Source organism: Trachypithecus francoisi, unplaced genomic scaffold (assembly GCF_009764315.1).
Source record: "Trachypithecus francoisi isolate TF-2019V2 unplaced genomic scaffold, Tfra_2.0 Lachesis_group5, whole genome shotgun sequence".
NCBI lineage: Eukaryota > Metazoa > Chordata > Mammalia > Primates > Cercopithecidae > Trachypithecus > Trachypithecus francoisi.
The window spans coordinates 33,659,692-33,681,253 of NW_022681470.1; the positions used below are offsets into that span (position 1 = coordinate 33,659,692).

A 21,562-nucleotide genomic window follows, 5' to 3' on the forward strand; every position below is an offset into this window, starting at 1 on the left:
AAAGATTTTTAAATTATTAGGCAAAGCCACCTTTAATTGAATTATTACATAGGGGAAAAAGAAACAAGAAAGAAATCACAAAGCCTGAGCTCTAAGGTTGGCTGTGATGCTGTAGTAGGTAGTTTCAAAATGACAGTACTTTCATACCCATAACTTCTTGTTCTCACAACCTGACTATCCTCTCTGGCTACCTGGCCCAGGATCTTTCTGTTCCCAGTTGTTTCATCTGTAAGGTGAAAGTTTTAGGTGAGATGATCTCTTGCTTTCTTTTCAGTTTGGATTCCTACCAGTTGTATGACTTTGGGGAGGCCACTCATTTACTTGTGTTTTCATCTATGAAAAGTGTAAATAATAGTATTCATCCTATCTACCTTACAGGCAGGTTGTGAGAACAAAATAAAATTATGGGCATAAAAGTTCTTTGAGAAAGCTGGGCGCGGTGGCTCATGCCCATAATCCCAGCACTTTGGGAGGCCGAAGCGGGCAGATCACTTGAGGTCAGGAGTTTGGGACCAGGCTGGCCAACATGGTGAAATCCCATCTCTACTTAAAAAAAGAAGAAGAAAAAAAAAATAGCTGGGTATGGTAGTGCGTGCCTGTAGTCCCAGCTACTAGGGAGGCTGAGGCAGAAGAACTGCTTGAACCCAGGGGTCAGAGGTTGTAGTGGGCCAAGCTCATGCTATTGCACTCCAGCCTGGGTGACAGAGTGGAACTCTGTCTCAAAAAAAAAAGTTCTTTGAGAAAAGAGAAAGTATCATACACATACATGGCCTCCATAATTTTATCATGATCACCCTCCTTACCTCTCTCTCATCATACCTAACTGCGTAAACTTGGCATTTCTTAATTAGTGCTTTTGTTAAAACTTCCTGGGCTTTTTAGTCCAGAACAACAGAGAGAAGATAAAATAAAGAAACAAGCACAGATGTTGGGTGGGGAAGAGGGGTAGGGTGCTCTATATCCACCCAGAATGAGCCAAACAACTGAACTCCATTACTTAGCTGATCAACATTTCTCCTGGATGCATTTAAGCCATACCATAGTCAGGGAACAGTTACATAACTGTTCATGCTTAGAAGTGTTTTTCCATGCCTACTTACAGATAATAATTCCGTTAGTTAAAACGAAAGGGGTATTTTAAAATATATATTTTCTAGGTGAGCCATATGAAATACTTTCTCAAGGTGCCCTTGACAGGCAGTCAGTGTCATGCGTGTATGTGTGAAAAGACCACCAAACAGGCTGTATGTGAGCAATACAGCTTTTTAATTACCTGGGTGCAGGCGGGCTGAGTCCGAAAAGAGAGTCAGCGAAGGGAGATAAGGGTGGGGCCGTTTTATAGGATTTGGGTAGGTAAAGGAAAATTACAGTCAAAGGGGAGTTGTTCTATGGCAGGCAGGAGTGGGAGTCACAAGGTGCTCAGTGGGGGAGCTTTTTGAGCCAGGATGAGCCAGACACAAGATAATGTCATCGCTTAAGGCAAGAACCGGCCATTTTTACTTCTTTCGTGGTGGCACGTTATCAGTTAAGGCGGGGCAGAGCATTGTCACTTCTTTTGTGATTCTTCATTTACTTCAGACCATCTGGGCATATACGTGCAAGTTACAGGGGATGCAATGGCTTGGCTTGGGTTCAGAGGTCTGACAGGTTCCATTTTTTAAAAAATTTTATTATTTTGGGACACATTTCTGCTGAATGACTATTTTTCAAGCAATATCTCTGACTATGTTTTCTCAAGAAAAAAACACTAATTTTTCCTACCTATGCTTGAGAAAAGAAGGACTGAAAATACTTTACAGGCAATATTCAAAGCAAGAAAAAGAAAGAATAAGGAAGAAAGGAAGAAAGGCAGGAAGACAGGAAGGGAGGGAGGGAGGGAAGACACTAGCTTTTTCTTGTTATTTTATCTGAAATGTCAGGGATATATGTATATTGCCCCAAAGTTCTAAAGCCAAGAGTCCATCCCCTTTGGATGAACTTTAAAAAATTCTAAAGAGCCCAGAGGTCCAAACCTTCACGTAGATTTAATGACTGTGGCACCCAACAGGCCTATGAATGCAGCCAGCAGCCTCCTCTACCTCCTCTGGACTTCCTTCCCTTTCTCAGTTGAAAGACTGAATACACAAATGGACAACAGCCAGATTATATATAAAAATAGAACTCTGATTCACAATCCGCAGCAATCAGCTCAGAAAACCAACCCATTATCTAGAGTAACCAGCCTAGGAAGTCAGTCTACTATCTGTAAGTCAGACTTATAGGAAATTAGACCACTATCCATAACAAACAGCCCAAGAAGTCAAAAAATAACCGCTATAACAATTGACACCAAACAACCCAGACTTGATGAATAGCTGACAACTTTCCTATTTTTTTCCCAGTTCCACTTAAGTCCAACCAGAGAAAGTATAATATGCACCCCTAACCAATCACATAGGATGCTCACTTCTAGTTAAGCCACCTACAACTTTCTCAACCAACAGCTCCAATATGGGCATACTTGAAGACTTTCCTTTTTTCTCTCTAAAGCTTTTCCACTCCTGTGCCTGCCTTTGAGTCTCTGCCAAAATACAAGTGATGACAGCTATAGCAAGCCTCCAAATAAATAGCCTTTGCCTGTTCTTATTTGCTTGGTCTTTGTTTATTTCCATACAACATGTAACACCAAAAAGTCCTGTTATTTTGATGAAGAGGGAAGCCAGCAGCAAGATAAGACATGTAGTTCAGTATTTTCCAGTGTGTTCTTCAAACTGATAATTCTACAAGATAGAAATAGGTGTTATGTGTGAAAATGATTCTCTAGTTAAATGGACTTGGGAATTGCTGGCTTAAAGTGAAAAGGATTTCTTTACTGCAGGGCTTCTAGGGAACTTCTCTAATGTTGAGGTGTTGTGTATTGCTGAGAGGAGGATACTCCTTCCAAACATATTTGAAGGCAGAACCCATTTATGAATGGAGTTGTGACTTTTCACAAGAAAAACAACAAATAAAAAAACATGCTTGGAAATGCTGATATAGAAGATTCTTAAGATCACTCTAGCTCTAAAATTCTCTAAACTAAATTTATGGGAATTATGACTTATAGTAGATAGAGTGAAATGATATAAGATTCCCTGTATAAGTCTAGGAAAGATACAATTAAAATGTTCCCAGAACTAGAGTTAACATGGGGAAGATTTGGCCAAATATCTCTTTAATAGATTCTTCCAATTATTCTGGGCTTTAAAACAAACCCATTCCCTGCTTACATCAAAGGAAATATGTGATCTTGGCTTAACTGGTACCATTTCTTAACAAAAATAGGTTAAAAACAAACACAAGGTACAAAAGTAGCCAGGTCAAGATTCCCATACATTTAGCTTAGAGGATTTTAGAGTTAAAGTGATCTGAAGCTTAAATTTGACTGCCTTGGGACCATCAAAATAAAAGTGTCCCATCTGGGCATCCTTCTATTCCTTTTACCTTCAATGGGCCAAATTAGGAGAGGACCAATGGCATGTGGAGGAAGAAGTTTCTATCATGAATGAGGACCAGGTTTAGATCTTTCCTTGTTCCCACAGATGGGGAGTCAACCACATATTTTTCTGATGTTTCTCAGCTCTATCCACCCTCTCCTCCCCAAAAGCTTCAGGTAATATCCAGAACTTTTTCTGGCTATCTCATAACTGAAGTAAAATCTCCTCCCTCCACCATAAGTTCTATTGTGAGAGAGGTGTCCTGCAGATCTTTAAACAGAGCCATGTATATTATTACCGGTGTGTCACCTATGCTATGTACGTACCACCTCACATGTCTTCAAGGCATTTTACACACACATGAGGAATGTGTCTGCCCAAACGGTTTGGCAACAAGGAAACTAGATTCCCTAATGCCAGAGATGCAGGCTTTAGAGATACGTCCAGAAGTTGCAATTTAATTTCTTCAGATGTGTGTATGTGTGCATGTGCATGTATGCATGTAGTATTTCATAGGGTTACTGATTTTGAAGGATTTTTTCTTGGTCCAGAATATATTTGTTTTTTCTCTTGCTCTTTCTTTTCCATGGGGTAGATATTACTTCATAGTTTTCATACTATTTTCTTTCTTCCTTTAAATATTTATTTATTCAACACACATAGATCTCACTATGGGTAAGGAACTGTTCTAAAAACTTTACAAATATGAATTTATTTATTCCTCATATCAATACTGTGAGGAAGATAGTATTAGAATGCCCATTTTTATAGGTAAAAGAAATTGAGGCACAGAGAAGTTAAGTAATGTGTCCAGATCATGCAGCCAGTGATGAGCTAAGCCTTGCTGACCGGCTCCAGAGCCGAGGCTGTTAAACACTATGCTATATTATATCAGACAGACCTACATTGCATCCCATTCAGGTCTAAACTCATATTTTTAACATAGCTTGATGCCTGGAAGAGACCTACCCTTAGCTGAACTCATTCTTTAGAAAAGGAAGAAAAAAGGAGAGAAAGGTGTAAAAGGAAAATATCTTGGGCCCCCCAAATCACTAAACTAAAGGGAAAAGTCAACCCAGGAACTGCTTAGGACAAACCTGCCTCTCATTCTATTCAAAGTCACTCCTCTGCTCACTGAGATAAATGCATATCTGATTTGCCTCCTTTGGAGAGGCTAAGAGAGGCTAACCAGAAACTCAAAAGAATGTAACCATTTGTTTCTCACCTATCTGTGACCTGGAAGCCCCCTCACCTCTTAGAGTCTTCCTGCCTTTGCTTCCAGTTATCCCACCTTTCCAGACCAAACCAATGTACTTCGTATATATATTGATTGATGTCTCATGTCTCCCGAAAATGCATAAAACCAAGCTGTGCCCCAACCACCTTGGGCACATTGTTGTCAGGACGTCCTGAGGCTGTGTCACAGGTGCACGTCCTCAACCTTGGCAAAATAAACTTTCTAAATTAACTGAGACCTGTCTCAGACTTTCTGGGTCTACAAAGGTATAGAATAAGGAAGACAGAATGAATAGGGAGAAGAGTAACAGAGAAACATACAAAGCAATCAGTGGAATTGAGCTCATGTCTAGTTTTCTAGCAAGTGTTGCCAAATCTCAGTCAGCTGCCTCTCATTAGTCCATGGGACACCTTGAAAGTCTCTTCCTTGGCCCAGGAGGTGCCAGCTGGGGGGTCTTCAGAGGCACAGGCAAGGATATCCAGAGATTCCTGCCTCTTCTAATTAATCTGTGTGTTTGTTCCATCATGAGTCTGAAGGAAGAATACTGCTGGGCTCAAAACAGTACTGAGGGGCAGGCATTATTATCCTCACCTTATGATGGTGGACCATGAGACCACATGAGACTCTATTGTCTAATGGCACACAGCTAGAAAGTAGCAGAGATGCAAACCCAGGGTCATGTGACAACAAAATTGTCATTTCCTATTTCCTCATGATGGCTGGTAAATACTTGCCAGGAAACCCAACAGTAGCAATGATGGATATTGAGGTAAGAGTAGCAATCTAGCTTCTCTCTGCCTCTGTGACCTGGTCACTTCCTCTAATCCCCCAAGAACTCCCAGCAACTATTATCTTATTTGTTTTCAATGTATCTCTGTGAAACTAACAAGAAAATACACTATTAGGAACACTTTGCAGGAGATTATACGATAATATCAACAATTTTATTGAAAAATAATTCTACCAGCATTCAGTTTTATGGCTGAGCTTTTATTGTGTATCAAGGAAATCACTGGCTTAGAAACCAAAGTAAGCGAGGTCAAATCTTAATTTTATGAAACTGCAGGAAGCTGCCTGTTTGTGCCAGTTGAAAAAGGTGGAGAAGGCACTCACCAGTCAGGAAGTCAGGGTCAGGGGTGGGCTCCGAGATCTCCTCTAGGCATTGATTCTCCAGGGGGACAGTGGCCACCACAAGACCATCTGGCAGTTGCTGGTCTAAACCACGAGCAAAGTTGTTTTGCCTAGAAACAGGGTAGACCTTCATTTCTGAGTGTTCAGGTGAACCTGACTCCTTCCTGAGCATTTTTGGTTTTTTTGTTTTTGTTTTTGTTTGAGACGGAGTTTTGCTCTTGTGGCCCAGGCTGGAGTGCAATGGCATGATCTTGGCTCACTGCAACCTCCACCTCCCAGGTTCAAGCAATTCTCCTGCCTCAGCCTCCCAAGTAGCTGTGATTATAGGCATGTGCCACCACGCCCTGCTAATTTCAACCCACAATGTAAAATTATTATTTTTGGGGGACATTGTCTCACTCTGTCACCCAAGTTGGAGTGCAGTGGCACAATCATAGCTCACTACAGCCTTGACCTCCTGGGCAGAGATAATTCTCCCACCTCAGCCTCCTAGGTAACTGAAACTACAGGCATGTGCCACCACACCTGGCTAATAGTTTGCATTTTTTGTAGAGATGGGGTTTCACCATGTTGCCCAGACTGGTCTCAAACTCCTGAGCTCAAGCGAACCACCCACCACCTTGGCCTCCCAAAGTGCTGAGATTATAGGCATGAGCCACCATAAATGGCCTCCCAATGTAAAATTCTTTCTGAACCAAGAAGTTCCCCTCACCCTGAACCCCATTGTAAATACATGTCAGGAGTAAGACGTAATGGGTATGGTTGGTGGAGTAAGGGCTGGCAGATATGGGAAATAAACCAGTTGAAAAGATCTACCAAAAGGGTAAAGAATACGCTTTCCTCTTTCCCAACTCAGTCCCTACTTCCTGACCCCCTCTCGACAAGATCTAGACAGAGTCAGTCTCATTTCTAGACTTCAGTGAAGACTTCAGCCACCATTACATTAGTGATGACACTTCACTTCTTGCCTTTGGCAAACCAACTCCCAGGCTAAAACGGGAAATGTTAGTAATGTCTCCTGTCTACAACAGAAAAAGCAGCTGATTCCAAAAACTGTCTTGAAAATTTACTATCAGTTGCTCATAAGAGTCTAGGCCCAGGTTTCTGTCAACTGCTGGTCCATATCATAATACTGACATCCTCCTCCTCTTCCTCTTCTTCCTCATCATCATCTCCTGGAAAATATTTCCCTGTAGGTTCTAAGAAGATATATTTAAGGAGTTCAAGGCAGAACAGGGACAGGCATTGAATGGAGAATCACCTAGAAGTATTCTAAATCAATGATTTGAAACATTTGATTCTCAGGATTCCTTTACACTCTTAAAAATAATTGAAGGCCCCAAGTAGCTTTATTAAATTTATATAAAAAGGCCCAATTATGTCTATCAATATTTACAATATTGGAAATTAAAATAGAAATTTTAAAAATTTATTAATTCATATAAAAACAACAACAATGAATTCATTCAATATTAACATATTTTATAAAACACGAGAGAAGTAATATTTTATATTTTTTGCAAATTTAAAAATATCTAACAATTGAAGATAGCTGGATTCTCACATCTGAATTCAACTTACTATAATATCTTGTTTGGATTGAAGTATGGGAAGAAAATTCAGCCTTTCTGTAGTTGGAAAAGGCAGGACCTTCGATATACCTTGAGAGGGGACCCTTAGATATCCTTAGATTACACTGTGAAGACTGCTGTTCTAGACTGACTCACACACCGATGCTTCCATTCATAGGGAAATGGAGCTTGAGCATTTTTGTGTGGGCTTCCATGCAAAATCTTCCAGTCCCTGCCTGGGCAAAGTAAAATCTCATTTAACACTTTACTATTAACCCAAGCTAAGCATGGTTCTTGGATTCCGGAAGAAGGAATGTATTCTTGGAGAAGACCAAGGGCAAGAATGTAGTCGATCCCTTTAGGCATATCATATTTACCCTGCTTCAAGATATAAAGCTTTATGCTAGTGCAAAACTCTTTAGAGAAAGTCCACCAACAACCTTGAATAATCACTTCTATGCATATGAGGTTTACCTGAATGTTCCTTTCAGCACCTGTCCAGCAGCTACTTCCTTGGAATGGTTGTTGTAACCAAAGAACATCTCCCCAAAGAGGGTCTGGTTCATGGGAAGCTCCCTGCTTTCCCCACAGTCACTTCCCTCTGGACAGGTCTCCGTGATGAGTTGGCAAGAGCGTCCATCCACACCAAGCTTGTAGTCCTCGATGCACCTAGCACAGAGGAGAGCTCAGTATAAGAAGTTATTACATCAGTGACCCATGCAGGCAAGTGAACCCCTGCATTGGGAGGAAATGCCTTTGAGAGCATGTTGGATCACCAAAGATTAGATTTCCAAATTAGATTCCAATTTGATTTTGACTCATTGGTTTTTTAAGCCTGTAAACTGAGGCTTCTTTCGTCATGTGATCAGACTAAATCTCTCTCCTTTGCTGTGCAGACAAGTGCTGTCAGAACTTTAGAGTGCCCTCTCCTCTAATAACTGTACAGTTTCCCAAATAGGTCAGGGTAAGAATCACTGAAGATAAGCTTGCAAATGAGTTAACACATTTAAATCCAAGATATTCTAGAGCTTTTCTTAAGAACCATCTACATGGTCAGACCCTGCACTTGTTTGGAGGCTAATTAGGCAGCAAAAAGAAAGACACTATGCTTAAGAAATTAATAACTTTCTAATCTGGTCCTGTGACAAGTCAACTAAGAAATTAGAAAGATTTATCATCTCCTGGCGGTGTTCTGTTTGAATGTATCCAAACACAATATCAACCCATAAAAACTCCTCCTCCATTAAGAGTAGCCTTCCTGAACTAAATAGACCCTAGGGCACACAGTGTGAATGCCATGTGCACCATTAACCAACAACTGCCTCCTTGGCATCCTCCTCATTAGGATGGAAAAGCAACATCAATGTTAGTAAATATGGGTCAGCAACTGATAAGTCATTAATTGGACCTTATTTGCAGTTATAGTGAGAAGAATATACATTTGTTAGCTAAAGTAAGAACTTCTTTCATAAGGCTGTCATTAAAAAAGAATATTGATTTAATTTGGGTCTCCCATTAGACATACACCAAATTTAGAATTTAAAGATGCTCATGATATTAAAGCACATCATTTATTACTATCCACAGCCATTGTTACAATAAGATAAAGAACTCTGTCTTATGTAGAGGAACAAGGAATAATACAGTGAGAGGCAATATTGTAATAGCAGTGACTTTGTCCTTTACAGGGAAACCTTGGGTCAGCTGATTAACCTCTCTGAGCTTCAGTTTCCAAAACTGTAGAAAGAGGAAAAAAGTAGCTGCTTCACTGGGTTGTTGAGAAGATTGAGTGACTGCATGTAATGAGCTTATGCAGTGCCTAACATATAGCTAGTGATCATTAAATGTTGTTATCAGTAGCAAGAGAGGTGCAAATGAGGCCCATGTTCATGCAACTTTAACTGCTTTTTCCATTTCCCATTTATATATTTGTGTGAACAGGTGTGATGAGAGCTCTTTAATTATAAACGTATGTGATTTGGTCTTTATACAAGAATCTCAAGTCAAGGACTTCTTTGGCAGGCTATATATAGTACCTTGGATAGTGCTAAACACATGGGTGTCTGATTATTATTGAAACAGGGAAGAAATCCAGTCCAGGTACTACTACATTAGTCCAGGAAATAGATGTGACTCAAAATTCCCAGAGGATTCCATGGCACCAGCTTAAATCTCAGACAAGATAGTGAAGTGGTTCCTTCCTTGAGCAATAACACAGTGTTTCTAGGAAGAATTTTGAAGCTGTCTGGTTCCCTCTCAGTCCATCTTGAACATCTGGACAGCTTCCCCTTTTATGCTGCCTCATCTTCCTCATTCTCCTGACCACGTGTTCCACTGTAAACTCCTTTGAGGAGAGAGATTTGGTCAGGTATCCTGTTCTTTTTCCTACACCTGACACCCAAGTGTCTCTGTGCAAAGTAGGTGTTCAAATATATGTTTATTAAATAAATACATTTATGTAACTTTGGCTGAATTAACCTCTGTTAATTGAAATGGGTCAACCCTAATGATAACATTACAGAGAATATTAAGATACAGAGCAAGCTTCCATTTATAGTATGAGAGTTTACAAGAAACTGAATATGAAAATGGCTCAGTTACAAAGAAATAAAACGAAACACAATAAAATAACATTACATGATTATTCAGCAGGCACTGGCTTTGGGCAACAATCCAGCCTAGTTTTATGACTATAAACATTGATTTTCATTGCAAGCCTATCAGACTGTGAGATCCTTGAGGGCAAGGACTATGTGTTATTTATCTTTGCGGCTCAGTGGTCGGCACAGTACGGAGCATAAAGTAAGTTCTGTCCTTAGCAGGCCGGAAGAGAGAGGGGAGGGGAGGGAGAGGGGGGAGAACAGAGAGTGGGGAAGGCTAGACAAGCTAACTATGGCTGTAGAATAGATGAATCTTTGTTTACTTTATAAATATAGCATACAATGTCTTTAAATATAATTCCAGTCAGCAGTGTAAATTTAAATTTTTAGAGAACCACAGAACTTTTAAAAAATCAGGGAGGGCCTGAATCTAGTCCTAATCTTCTCACTCACCATCTTCCCAGCTTTGAGGGAGTCACTTAACCTCACTGTGCATTAGTTTTTCCATCTGTAAAATGGGGTTGCATTGCCTGCCCTGCTCCCTCAGAGAGTGATCCTGAGAAGAGATGAACTGAGATGGGTGGGAGAGCCGGTCTGCAGGAAAGGGCTCTTCACCCAGAGGAGTCACTGTGCCTTAGGAGGAGTGGCTGCACACAATGCTAGGACTTTGGGGCCAGAATTTAAATAAGTTTCCATTTGTCCAAAGACCAACCCCTTTTTTTGAGAATTGACTAGTTTTGCACACTCTTTCCCAAGTTTTAAACAATGAAAATCTTTTGTCACAAAACAGCTAATTAACATAGCCTTTCAAAACACAACTTGGAAAATGCTGGTTTAATTGGAGAATGATTTAAGTAAACCATGTAGTTAACTTCCCCTTGCAAGTAAATACCCCAGACTCAGTTTCCCCATCTATAGGGGTTGGACTAGACTTAGGTCCCACCCAACTTTAAAATGTTCCCCCTCGACTTTAAAAATGTTCCCCCTCCAGTCCTAGAGGCTCTTTCCTCAGAGACTAAGGGATGGCCTAGGGTGACCTATTCACTCACATTTCCTGGATTCAGCATTGAAAGTCCTGCGTCCTGGGGCAAATGGACGCCGGGTGGCCCGCTGGCAGCTCAACTCACCCACAGAACATGAGGATGTTGTACAGGGTGGGGTCGTCCGGGAAGGGCGCCATCTGCTGGAGGCACAGCTGCTCACAGCCGCCGTTGAAGCCGTCCGAACAGTCCACCCCGATGTGGCGGTCATAGCAGCCGGAGCTGTCCTTCATGGGACTGAGTCCAGATGGGCACTGGCACAATCAGAAAGCATCCATATACGTGGGTGAATTGGGGAACTGAGTTCTCTGGGGACTGAGTGTAACCACTGACACCAGTTTGTAGCACTCAGCCTTGAAACTATTAACATTGGCAAGTAATCCACGAATTTCCCACCGCGGCGGACTTCTTTTAAAAACAAGTGACCTTTTATGACACCTTGCTTCTTCTCTCTGGACAGGGATCACACACATTTGTATTCAAGACACTTCCTCCAAAAAGGCTGGAAGAGAGCATTGTAGCAAGACACAGCTGAGGTGTGCTGACTTCCCAAATGGGCCTCTGGCTAGCAGGAGAGTGGAAGTGATGGGCCAGAATTAAAATGCATTTGCAAAGATTCCACTGGGCTACAGGAAGGGAGTGCTGCTGTTTGGCCTTGGTATTAAGAGTTTTTTTAAATGTCTAAAGCCCTTTGTCAACATTGGTACCAAACAGCAGTGTTGGGGGGAATGGACCGAGCCAGGGCTTCCAGCCTGAAGGAGGAAGTGAACTTTCCCTGTAAGCTTGGAGGGGGATTGCTCTCATAGTGGGAGTAGCTGTATCATCACCTCCCTGTGTCAGGGACGCTCTCTGGAAGACACACAGACAAGGGTACCTACTATGTGGTCACCCACAGGTGCTGCACTTGGGTTTGGCTGGATGCTTTTAATGCAAAATATTTAGCTTTTCTGCACTACCTTGTCCTCAGTAGTATACTCCCCAAGAATTATAGCAAAGAGAAAATCTAAGAAGAGACGTCTTTTCCCAGAAGACAAAAGGACTTGGTGAGCAACTGCAGCACTTACCCATCACCTATTATATGCCAGGCAATTGTCTAACGCGCTCACTAACTCATGTGACCCTCACAACACCCTGAGGAGGTAAGCAGTATGATCATCCCCATTTTACATATAAGGCAACTGAGGCACAGAGAGTTGCACTTTCCTAAAGCCACATAGCTGCTCCTGGCAGAACCATGCTTGAACCCTTTGTCGGTTGGCTGTGGAGTCCGTGACTTAGCTGCTTCATCATTAGCACACACCACACTCAGCCGTTTACACAGTAGTCACTGTTTACTGAACACTTATGAGGAGCTGGGCACTATGCTTAAGTACTTTAGGTATTTTATCTCACAATATCCTATATTATCCCTATTTGGAGATAAGGAAACCATTAACATTGCCAGTTAATTCACGAACTCTTCTCATTGCACTGGGCTCTGTTTAAAAGTCAATGACTTTTTTCCCCATCCTGTTCCTTCTGCTTGTGCAACAGATTCTGTACATTTGCATTAAAGCCGATCCTTTCTAACAGGCTGGAAGCAGGTAAATAACTTGCACAAGGTCAAGCAGCAAGAGCTGGGCAGAGCTGGGGGTCTGTCCAGATCTGACTCCAATGCTGGGGCTTTTAATGACTATGCTATATACATACCGTCAACAAGTTAACACACTCCTCCAAAACCAATACCAAACTAAAACAAAACTTTCTAAACTCGATGAAACACAGTGTTAAACATCTCCCCTCCCTCCCTACTACCTGGTTTGCACTTTCTCTTTGCTGCCAACCACCTTATCTTAGTAGCCCACAGCTGCTGCAGGTGTGCCTCGGAAAACTCACCTCTCCTTCCTCCTCTTTCTTAGTTGAAGATCATCACGAGGCAGGATATGCACTGTTTGCTAACACTAATTCTGTAATTTCCCAAACAAACGCCCCTCTGTGGGCCTGCCAGGCTCCCAGCCTGGTCCATCCCCCTTTTTCCCCATGAAGGCAGCTGGAGTGCTGGAAGGTGACAGCATTTAAATAAATTTCCAAGGGCTGCCTCGTGCTGTGCAAATCCAGCTGTTTCAGATGATGGTAAACAAGCAAATGAGGCAGCTGAGGATTGCACCCCATGTTTTGCTAGCCTCCCACTAATCATATTCCTTGGCCACCCAGCTGTTAGGCCAGATGTGCCACCAGAAGGGAGCTGGCCTTAGCACTGTGCGGCTGCCCAGGCATGAATGCAGGATGGAAACATGGAAGACATGGAAGTTTGACTGGAATTGAATGGGCTGCACTGGTTGCCATGAGTTTGGTTTATTTTTTCCTCCTTCTAGACAGCTTGCTAGAAGCCATTAAGCAGATAAAGTCAGTCCTCCTTTTATTCCCACTCCATATGGTTTCAGCCCTCGTACCAGCTAGCTACCTCAGTCACTAGCCAGTACTTTCCATCTTTCCAACCAGCCGCTTTTTTTCAGAGATCTCCTTCAAGCATGATTTTTGACAAAGATTTTGTTAAATGAAACCCCAGCAGGCTTTGTTTCAGAATTCCAAAACCACATCTTGCCTGACTTTAATGTCTAGATGACTACTGCTATCCCAAATTGGACCAGCTAAAATTCATACTCTCTTAGGAAACTTGCAGAAAACACAGTTAGCTGCCTCATGCAGGTTTTTTTTTTTTAATTTTTCTTATCAGTAAAACCAAAAATAGTATAACAGCTATCAGGAATTAAGCAATTCTTTGTGTAGAATAGTCTACATATATTATCTTCAACCCAATAACACAGGTACATTTTGTCTTCCACAATTTAAAGATGAGGAAAATAGACTCAGAAAGATGAGGTAACTTGTCTAGGGTCACAGTGGTGGAAAATGGCACAATCAGACTTTGGGCCTAGATTGCCTATCCTGAAAGTGTGTGTGTTTTCCATCCACTCCGCCATGCTGCTTCTCTAGTATGATAAAATCTGGATTCATGAGAATCCCTAAAGAAACAAAGTCAATGTGTCAACAAAGCAAAGCAGTCCTGTAGATTTGTTGATCGCTTTAAGGAATTCCCAGAGTATATTCTGGGGTCAATTATGGATTTGTAGGTTCAGCCTAGTATTTTCTTTCCCTTTCTTTTTTTTCTCTCTCTTTTCAAACGTACACACACACGTGTGCGCATGCATGCATATACACACACGAAATACTATGAGTGTAAATATTTTAGGACAAAACATTATAAAATGTCCAGAGTGATGACCTTGATGGTGAGTCAAGATCCTCAATCACTGAAAAAGATGCAATTATCCCTACTGCACTGGAACTTCCTTGGGCTGCAGTTCAGAGTAAAACATTTTAGAAAGATTTCCAGAAAAATAAAAAGGCTAAAACCCAAAATAATTTCCTTCTTAACCTTTGGGAACCAGAACACACATTCTTTAAGGAGTTTCCTATGGTATAAATTTGTTTTTTGCCTGACTCTTCTTTCTGCTATTGCATCCACATTCTGGGTCCACCTCAAAATCTATAGCTAAGTACAAGGAAACCAGAGTCTCCAAACCATGCCCTTCTTCCTAGAAGTGTTTGTTGCCAGAGTCCTGTTGTCAGAAAGAAATCCTGCCTCCAGGAGACACATGCATTTTCTGTTTGCAAGAGCTGGATATTCTTTTCTCCTGGCTGTGGACAATCCCTCCATTTATTCCTTGAAAGAGAACTGTTTGCTCAGGAGAGATACCCAAGGTCATATATTAATCCTTCTTTGCGTAGGTTATATTTAGCATTCCCAGGGACATTGTAAACTACGGACTTAAGAAGAAAACTCCATTTATTATGGCAACAGCCCTCCCCTATCAAAAAGGTTGAACAAATGAGCTCATATTTCAGTGACCCCTAAAATACACAAGGTTAATCTCTTTCATGAGATGCTCATGGCTTCTTGACTTATTAGTGGTCTAAGGCGTAATTTGTTAATGAGATTAAAATGATTTTTCCCATTCAATTCCTTTTCTTTGTCATCTTTCCCCTCTTTTCCTACCAGTGATTTTTGGTTGATTAATTACTTAGGAGGCTGGTCAAATCTCACTAAGACTCACTAAGATGCATACTTCCATTCTAGATGATGAAGTGGGTGCTCTGTTGGGAGATGAGTATGAGAGATAAACACACGAACATATTCAGGGCCTCTGGAAGAAAAGGGATAGATTCCTGAAGCTGAGTCTGCCTCGCCTTACCTTAGATGATTCATAAGACATGCAACTATAATTCCTACTAGAAATAGGTTCTCTTTTACTGGATGGCAACCTCACTTCTTTCACAAATAATGATTCCCAAACTTTTTGATGGGCTCTGACATGCAGGCTCAAGCCATGTAGGACTTCTCCCAAGGGGAAAAGTTTGATGGAGTTAAATTTATATTTCAGCAGTGATAGCTTCCTGCCTCCATTTCTCTGGAAGCCTCTGAGGCACACTCTCCTGCTTACTGTCCTACAGAGGGAAAGAGAGATGGTAATCTGTGACGGTCTCCACACATCTGTGCTCTAGTAGAGGTGAAATGACACATTTCCTGGGAAACCATTGTAGACAGCATGTGGAGGGAAGGGCAGCAGGGTCACTGGGTAATTCAAAGCTCATTAGAGCATAATGCTCTGACAAGGAAGGTCGTGTGTTCAATACATGAGAAAGTGGGCACCTGACTTCTCCCCTTCCATGGCACAGCCTGCTCACCTGTGTACTTTCTTACATCTTACAAAGCTAAGGCATTTTTTGGCCACTTTCAGGATGAGTGTGAAGTTAAAGAAGGAGCATTAGAGCATGGGTTTTCCTCTTTTTTCATTGTATTAGAAATCATTTTCAAAGATTCAGACAAAATTTTATATGAAACCTCAGTAGATAGACTTGATAAGGGTGACGATATCCTGGCTAAAGCTCAGAGCAGGGAGGCTGAAGTCCTGCCAGCCAAGCCTGTTCCAATCCCCACTGCCATCTCCCATGGATGCTCCCTCCAATGATGTCCCTGGCATAATCCTTGAACCCTGGAAGATATCACCTCACATGGCAAAAGCAACTTTGCAGATGTGATTAAATTAAGGATCTTGAAATGGAGAGATTATCCTGGATTATCTAGGTGGGCTCAATGTAATCACAAGAGTCCTTGAAAGCAGAAAGAGGAGGCAGAATTAGAGAGAGGAGGGGATTTGCTACAGAAAAATGGTCAGAAAAATGCACTGCTGCTGGCTTTAAATATGGAGAAGAGTCACATGCCCAGAAATTTGGATGGACTCTAGAATCTGCAAAAGGCAAGGGAATGGATTCCCCCTAGAGCCTCCAGAAAGAATTGCAGTCCTGGTGGCATTTTGATTTTAGCCCAGTGGGCCCATGTTGAATTCTCATCTACAGAGTTGTAAGTCAATCATGTGTGTAACTTATAGCCACTACATCTGTGGTAATTTGTTACAGAGGCACTAAGATTATAAGTACTCTTGAAAGACCCTATAGAGCTCACTCAATAGACTAGAGAACTGCTGCTCTTGTACATCACCAGTAAGGAAGACAGCTCTTACCTTGCACACTAAGAACAATGAGTAAGATTTGGTCATCCGCAGTGGGTAGCTGACCATAATGCTTGGAACCCTCATGAAATTTCAGCAACCCATTGCTATTGGAGAGCAGTCTGGCTTGGAATGGTGTGACTGTGGTTTGTACAGGTCTGTGCCTTTCACGGATATTTGTTTCCTGTCTTCAGAGACTATATAAACAATAGGGCAATTAACTGTGTAGCAATTAACCCTGTGGGAGTCCATGCATAACTGAAAAACATGTCCTGCTCCTTAGAAAGAATGAAGGTTGAACAGCCTATGTGGACCAAACATGAATCCCACCTGTCAGGTTTGAATTCAGCCAGGAAAATATAAAGGTATATTCTCTGTCTCTGCCCACATCTCTGCTCCTTCCTTAGGTTCCTTAAGAGTCAACGTGTTCTGAGTTTCTTATCTCTCTCTCCTTTCATAAAAATAGGCTTTTCTTGGGAAGCCTTTCAGTTCAGCACCCAGAGGACTGAAGGTAAAGTTTATGTGGAGAGGAGGAAGGCAGGCCAATGCTCTGCAAACTACAGTTAGTTCAGCTGATACCTTTGTCCCTGGTCCAATTCCAGATGGCAAGAGACAACTCTGCTGACATATCAGAGCTTTAGGACAGCACCGATGCTCACTGGAGACGAGTCAGGCTCAAGGTCAAGTCTCCGACCTTCTTAGTGGGGTCACAAGGGTCATGATGGGACACATCAGCTCTCACCCATCCGTCCTCCTGCCTCAGGAAGCCTATGCTTCACAGCCAATGAGAAAAAGGAAATCGAGTGTGTCTGCCAATCCTCCTGCCCCTCCTTCTCCAGAAGCCACGTGGTCCAGTGGCTTCAAAGTATTATGCTAATACCAAGTACTGGTGTAACTGGGTGACTTTTTGCAGTGGCTCCAATTCTAAAATGCAGCAGCCTTATTGCAAATGCATATTCATCAGAACTATTCCTGCTAGCTCTGTCTCACAGATCAGTGTTAAAAGTACAAAAATCCATCAGCATAGCTATGTGCCAAGTAAAAGGGGCTATCACCAACAGAAGGCATCTGACAGGCAAACCCTGAGGGGTTCAGGAAGGGGCAGAGAAGTGGCAAAAGAGAGAGAGCCTAGCCCTGTGTGTGTCTGCTAATGCATGTGCATGCTCAAACATGTATTGCAGTGGCTACAGAGGGTAGGGAGGGAGGTGCACATATGAACACACAGTGTTTCAGCACTTAGAATGACTCCAGACAGTAATAAGACATGAAAGGCTGAAATCTGGATGAAGAAATATAAGCTGAATAGCTTTTTAAAAAAGTGTCTCAGCTGGGAGCTCCATTAGATAGTGAAATTGTCTCCTGAGGATCCCAGCTGGGAGCATGTTGCTTAAGACATGTGAGAGTGGACCAGTCAAAGGGAGGGTGGCACTGTGGGACATCAATTTCCTCCTTGGCTGCCTTTGGGAGGCGTGACCTAAAGAGCACCGTTCTTTGCATTTTCCTGACAGTCCTTGCTGTTCTTCTTTCCCCTCCTTACCATGGACCCACAGGTTCTCCTCCTATCTGCCCCTCAGTGCTCTCTCTCTCCCTTTCTTTTTCTTCATTTTCTCTTCCTTCTCAGATGAATCACCCTCCTGTCAACTGCTGCCTCATAGGTAAAAGTTTGGGGAGGCCTTAGGACTGGGAGCACTCCACCCTGTACTAGGCACATATCTGTCTTCGATTGAGAGCAGCTCCCTGAACAGAACAGGTGCTCAGTGATGGGAAAGAGGGGAGGGGAAAGATGGCATCAGCACAGCATCCTCACAGCTTGTCCCTGCTCTGGGTCCTCTCACACAGCACAGCTGTCAGACTGGAAAGTGAGACAGGGCACCATATCCTCCCCAGAGCTGGAAGCTCCTGCTCCAACCCCCAATCCAACAGAGCAACCAGTGAATCATCTCTTCCTCTCCTCTGCTCTCAATCTGAATGGCTTTCCTCCCTGCCTCCTCTGCCCCATGCCCTTTCCTCTCTTGAGGACTATATCATCCTGCCTTCAAAGAAGGGAGGGATGGAAACAGACAATAGTGCTAAGGGCATAAGAGTGGCCCACATAAAGGAGCCAGCAGCCAAAGGCTTCATCTGCTCCTGCCTCCATTTCCCTGCATGGCACAGTACAGTCTTCACATTCATGATGTGGGAGATAGCTTAGTCCACTCTAGTCCAAATTGTCTTACTAGTTAATAGAATCACATTTTTTTTTTTTTTTAATTTTTATTTTGAGACGGAGTCTCGCTCTATCTCCCGGGCTGGAGTGCAGTGGCCGGATCTCAGCTCACTGCAAGCTCCGCCTCCCGGGTTTATGCAATTCTCCTGCCTCAGCCTCCAGAGTAGCTGGGACTACAGGCGCCCGCCACCTCGCCCGGCTAGTTTTTTGTATTTTTTAGTAGAGACGGGGTTTCACCGTTTTAGCCAGGATGGTCTCAATCTCCTGACCTCCTGATCCGCCCGTCTCGGCCTCCCAAAGTGCTGGGATTACAGGCTTGAGCCACCACGCCCGGCCCACATTTTTTTTTTTTTTTAAGAGACAAGGTCTCACTCTGTTGCCCAGGTTGAAGTGCAGTGGCGAGATCGTAGCTCATTTCAGCCTTGAACTCCTGGGCTCAAGGAATCCTTCTGCCTCAGCATCCAGAGTAGGTAAGACTATCAGCATACACTGCCATGCCCAGCTAATTTATTCCATTTTTTTTTTTTTGTAGAGATGAGGGTCTCACTATGTTGTCCAGGCTGTTCTCAAACTCCTGGCTGCAAGTGACTCTCTCACCTCGGCCTCCCAAAGCATTGGGATTACAGGTGTGAGTCAGCCACCATAGACACAGTCCATAGAGCTGATAACGAAGTATTTTAGAAGCCCACCTTTGAAGAAGCAGGTGCCCATTGCTGTGGTCACAGAGGGGACAAAGTTTTTTCTTTTTTAATTTTTATGTTTTCTTTTTTTTTTTTTTTTTTTTTTGAGACGGAGTCTGGCTCTGTCGCCCAGGCTGGAGTGCGGTGGCCGGATCTCAGCTCACTGCAAGCTCCGCCTCCCAGGTTCACGCCATTCTCCTGCCTCCGCCTCCCAAGTAGCTGGGACTACAGGCGCCCGCCTCGTCGCCCGGCTAGTTTTTTGTATTCTTTAGTAGAGACTGGGTTTCACCATATTAGCCAGGATGGTCTCGATCTCCTGACCTTGTGATCCGCCCGTCTCGGCCTCCCAAAGTGCTGGGATTACAGGCTTGAGCCACCGCGCCCGGCAATTTTTATGTTTTCACTAGCATTCCTGGCATAACTTACTTATTTCATCACTCTAGCTTTAGGTAGGTTTCTCCTAAAATTTTCTATTACATTTAGAATCAATGTCATACAATTAAGCAGTTATTTAGTTCTTATGAACTAAATTTTTTCTTGAATAGTTAAAGTGCACACAGTAGGTACTCCATAACAACTTCTCAACTAACTGACTCATGATTACCTTCTCATCCTTATCAAGAGAAAATCCCTAATTTAACTAGCTGGTGTTTACAACTGGGGATCACAGCACATTTTTACCTATATATCTGCATTGTGTCTTCCCCCCCGTGCTTTTCCTCCCCATCCCCCAAACAGAAACTACTAGCTTGGCAGGGCAGACCTACCACGCAACCAGTGGAGTCCAGCTTGCGATCTGAAATACAGCGGAAATTCTTACTGCAGCCCCCGTTATCTTTGCTGCAGTCGCGCACCGGCCCAAAGGAATCTAAGAGAACCTCCAGGCTGTCGAAGGAGGATGAAGTCATCAGCTCCTCTCTGTGGGGAGAAAGAGTGGGAGGCAGGGAGGGGTCAAGGAGATTCCAGATGCAACAAGTGCCCTGGCGTTACATTCCATGCTCCTCTCTAGTCAACTGAATTGTATCTCACTCTGTCTTATAAGAATTGAAGATCAACTATACTCCAAGCCTTGAACTAACAAATGATGGGCATTCTCCATATCTGGGAAATGAGCCAAGGCTGTAACGCCTGGTCAAAGAAAGAGGTCTAAACTTGGGCAAATAAATTAACATTTTATTGCCTGTCAGTCCTTAGTGTATGTGAGAAGTGCTTACAAACTCTAATTTTATGTCTTTTTCCAGTGAATGAGCCTTGGGACGTGCAATACTGACCCAGATAAAAAGCAGATCCTGCACAACATAGGGGGAATTAGCAGGCTGCCTGCCAATTTTTCCTTTTAGCTTGTCGTGACTCCTTCCCCAGCACCTAGAACCTACAGGTAGTTTCTCATTCTGCTTCCCAAGCCAATTGCAGGCCTCAGTCCTGAAGCCAGACTCACCTGACCTCCACAGCATCCTCCATCACAGTCATGTCCGTCTTGCACTTTGCTGATGGATTGATGGCCAGTTCGGCTGGTGGAATCACAAAGCTCTTGCTGAGGGGCAACCACATGCCCTCCCCAAGGGTGTAGGTGAATCTGCAGGGACACCCAGTGCCAGGTGGTCATGACTGGAGGCATAACCACTCACCACTGGGGGATCTGGCATTCCATTACCAGCGCTTTCTTCTCACCCTCTGCAGTCCTTTTCAGAAAGATTGCCATTTTATGGGTGCAATGACTAAGTTCTAAGGAGGTAGAGAGAGCAACTCTTGCTCACATGGCCAGGCAGCTGGAGAACTGATTATGGTGCCTGCTCACTAGTTGTTAGAAGTAGTTTTTATCAAGTCATAAAAAGCAAGTTCCAGCTTTCTTCGGATTTGAAGCTGGGCTTCCCCAGTCTTGAGTCAGATATAATTGCAAGCATTTTAATTGAAGAGAGATGCCAGCCTCCCACCGTCCCCATCCCACGGCTGCACACCCACAGTGGCGCCAATGCCATCTCTCTGTGCCTGGAGGAACCCTAACAAAGAAAAGAAAGAAAGAAAGCACCCCTTTACAGCTTCTGTGTGATGGGAACAGAAATGACTGAAGCCAAGAGCCTCCAGGGAGG

At 43.0% G+C, this 21,562-nt stretch overlaps 1 protein-coding gene across 1 annotated transcript in view; it reads right to left on the bottom strand.

Annotated features, from left to right (window-relative positions):
- The window catches only part of ASTN1 (astrotactin 1), a 316,609-nt gene that overhangs the window by 78,955 nt on the left and 216,092 nt on the right, over positions 1-21,562 (bottom strand). The window contains exons 10-14 of the mRNA XM_033197106.1: positions 20,911-21,048; positions 20,240-20,390; positions 11,122-11,288; positions 7,869-8,063; positions 5,806-5,933 (exon numbers count right to left, since the gene is read on the bottom strand). Of these exons, the coding sequence (XP_033052997.1) occupies positions 5,806-5,933; positions 7,869-8,063; positions 11,122-11,288; positions 20,240-20,390; positions 20,911-21,048 (779 nt within the window). The remainder of the gene's footprint in view (positions 1-5,805; positions 5,934-7,868; positions 8,064-11,121; positions 11,289-20,239; positions 20,391-20,910; positions 21,049-21,562) is intronic.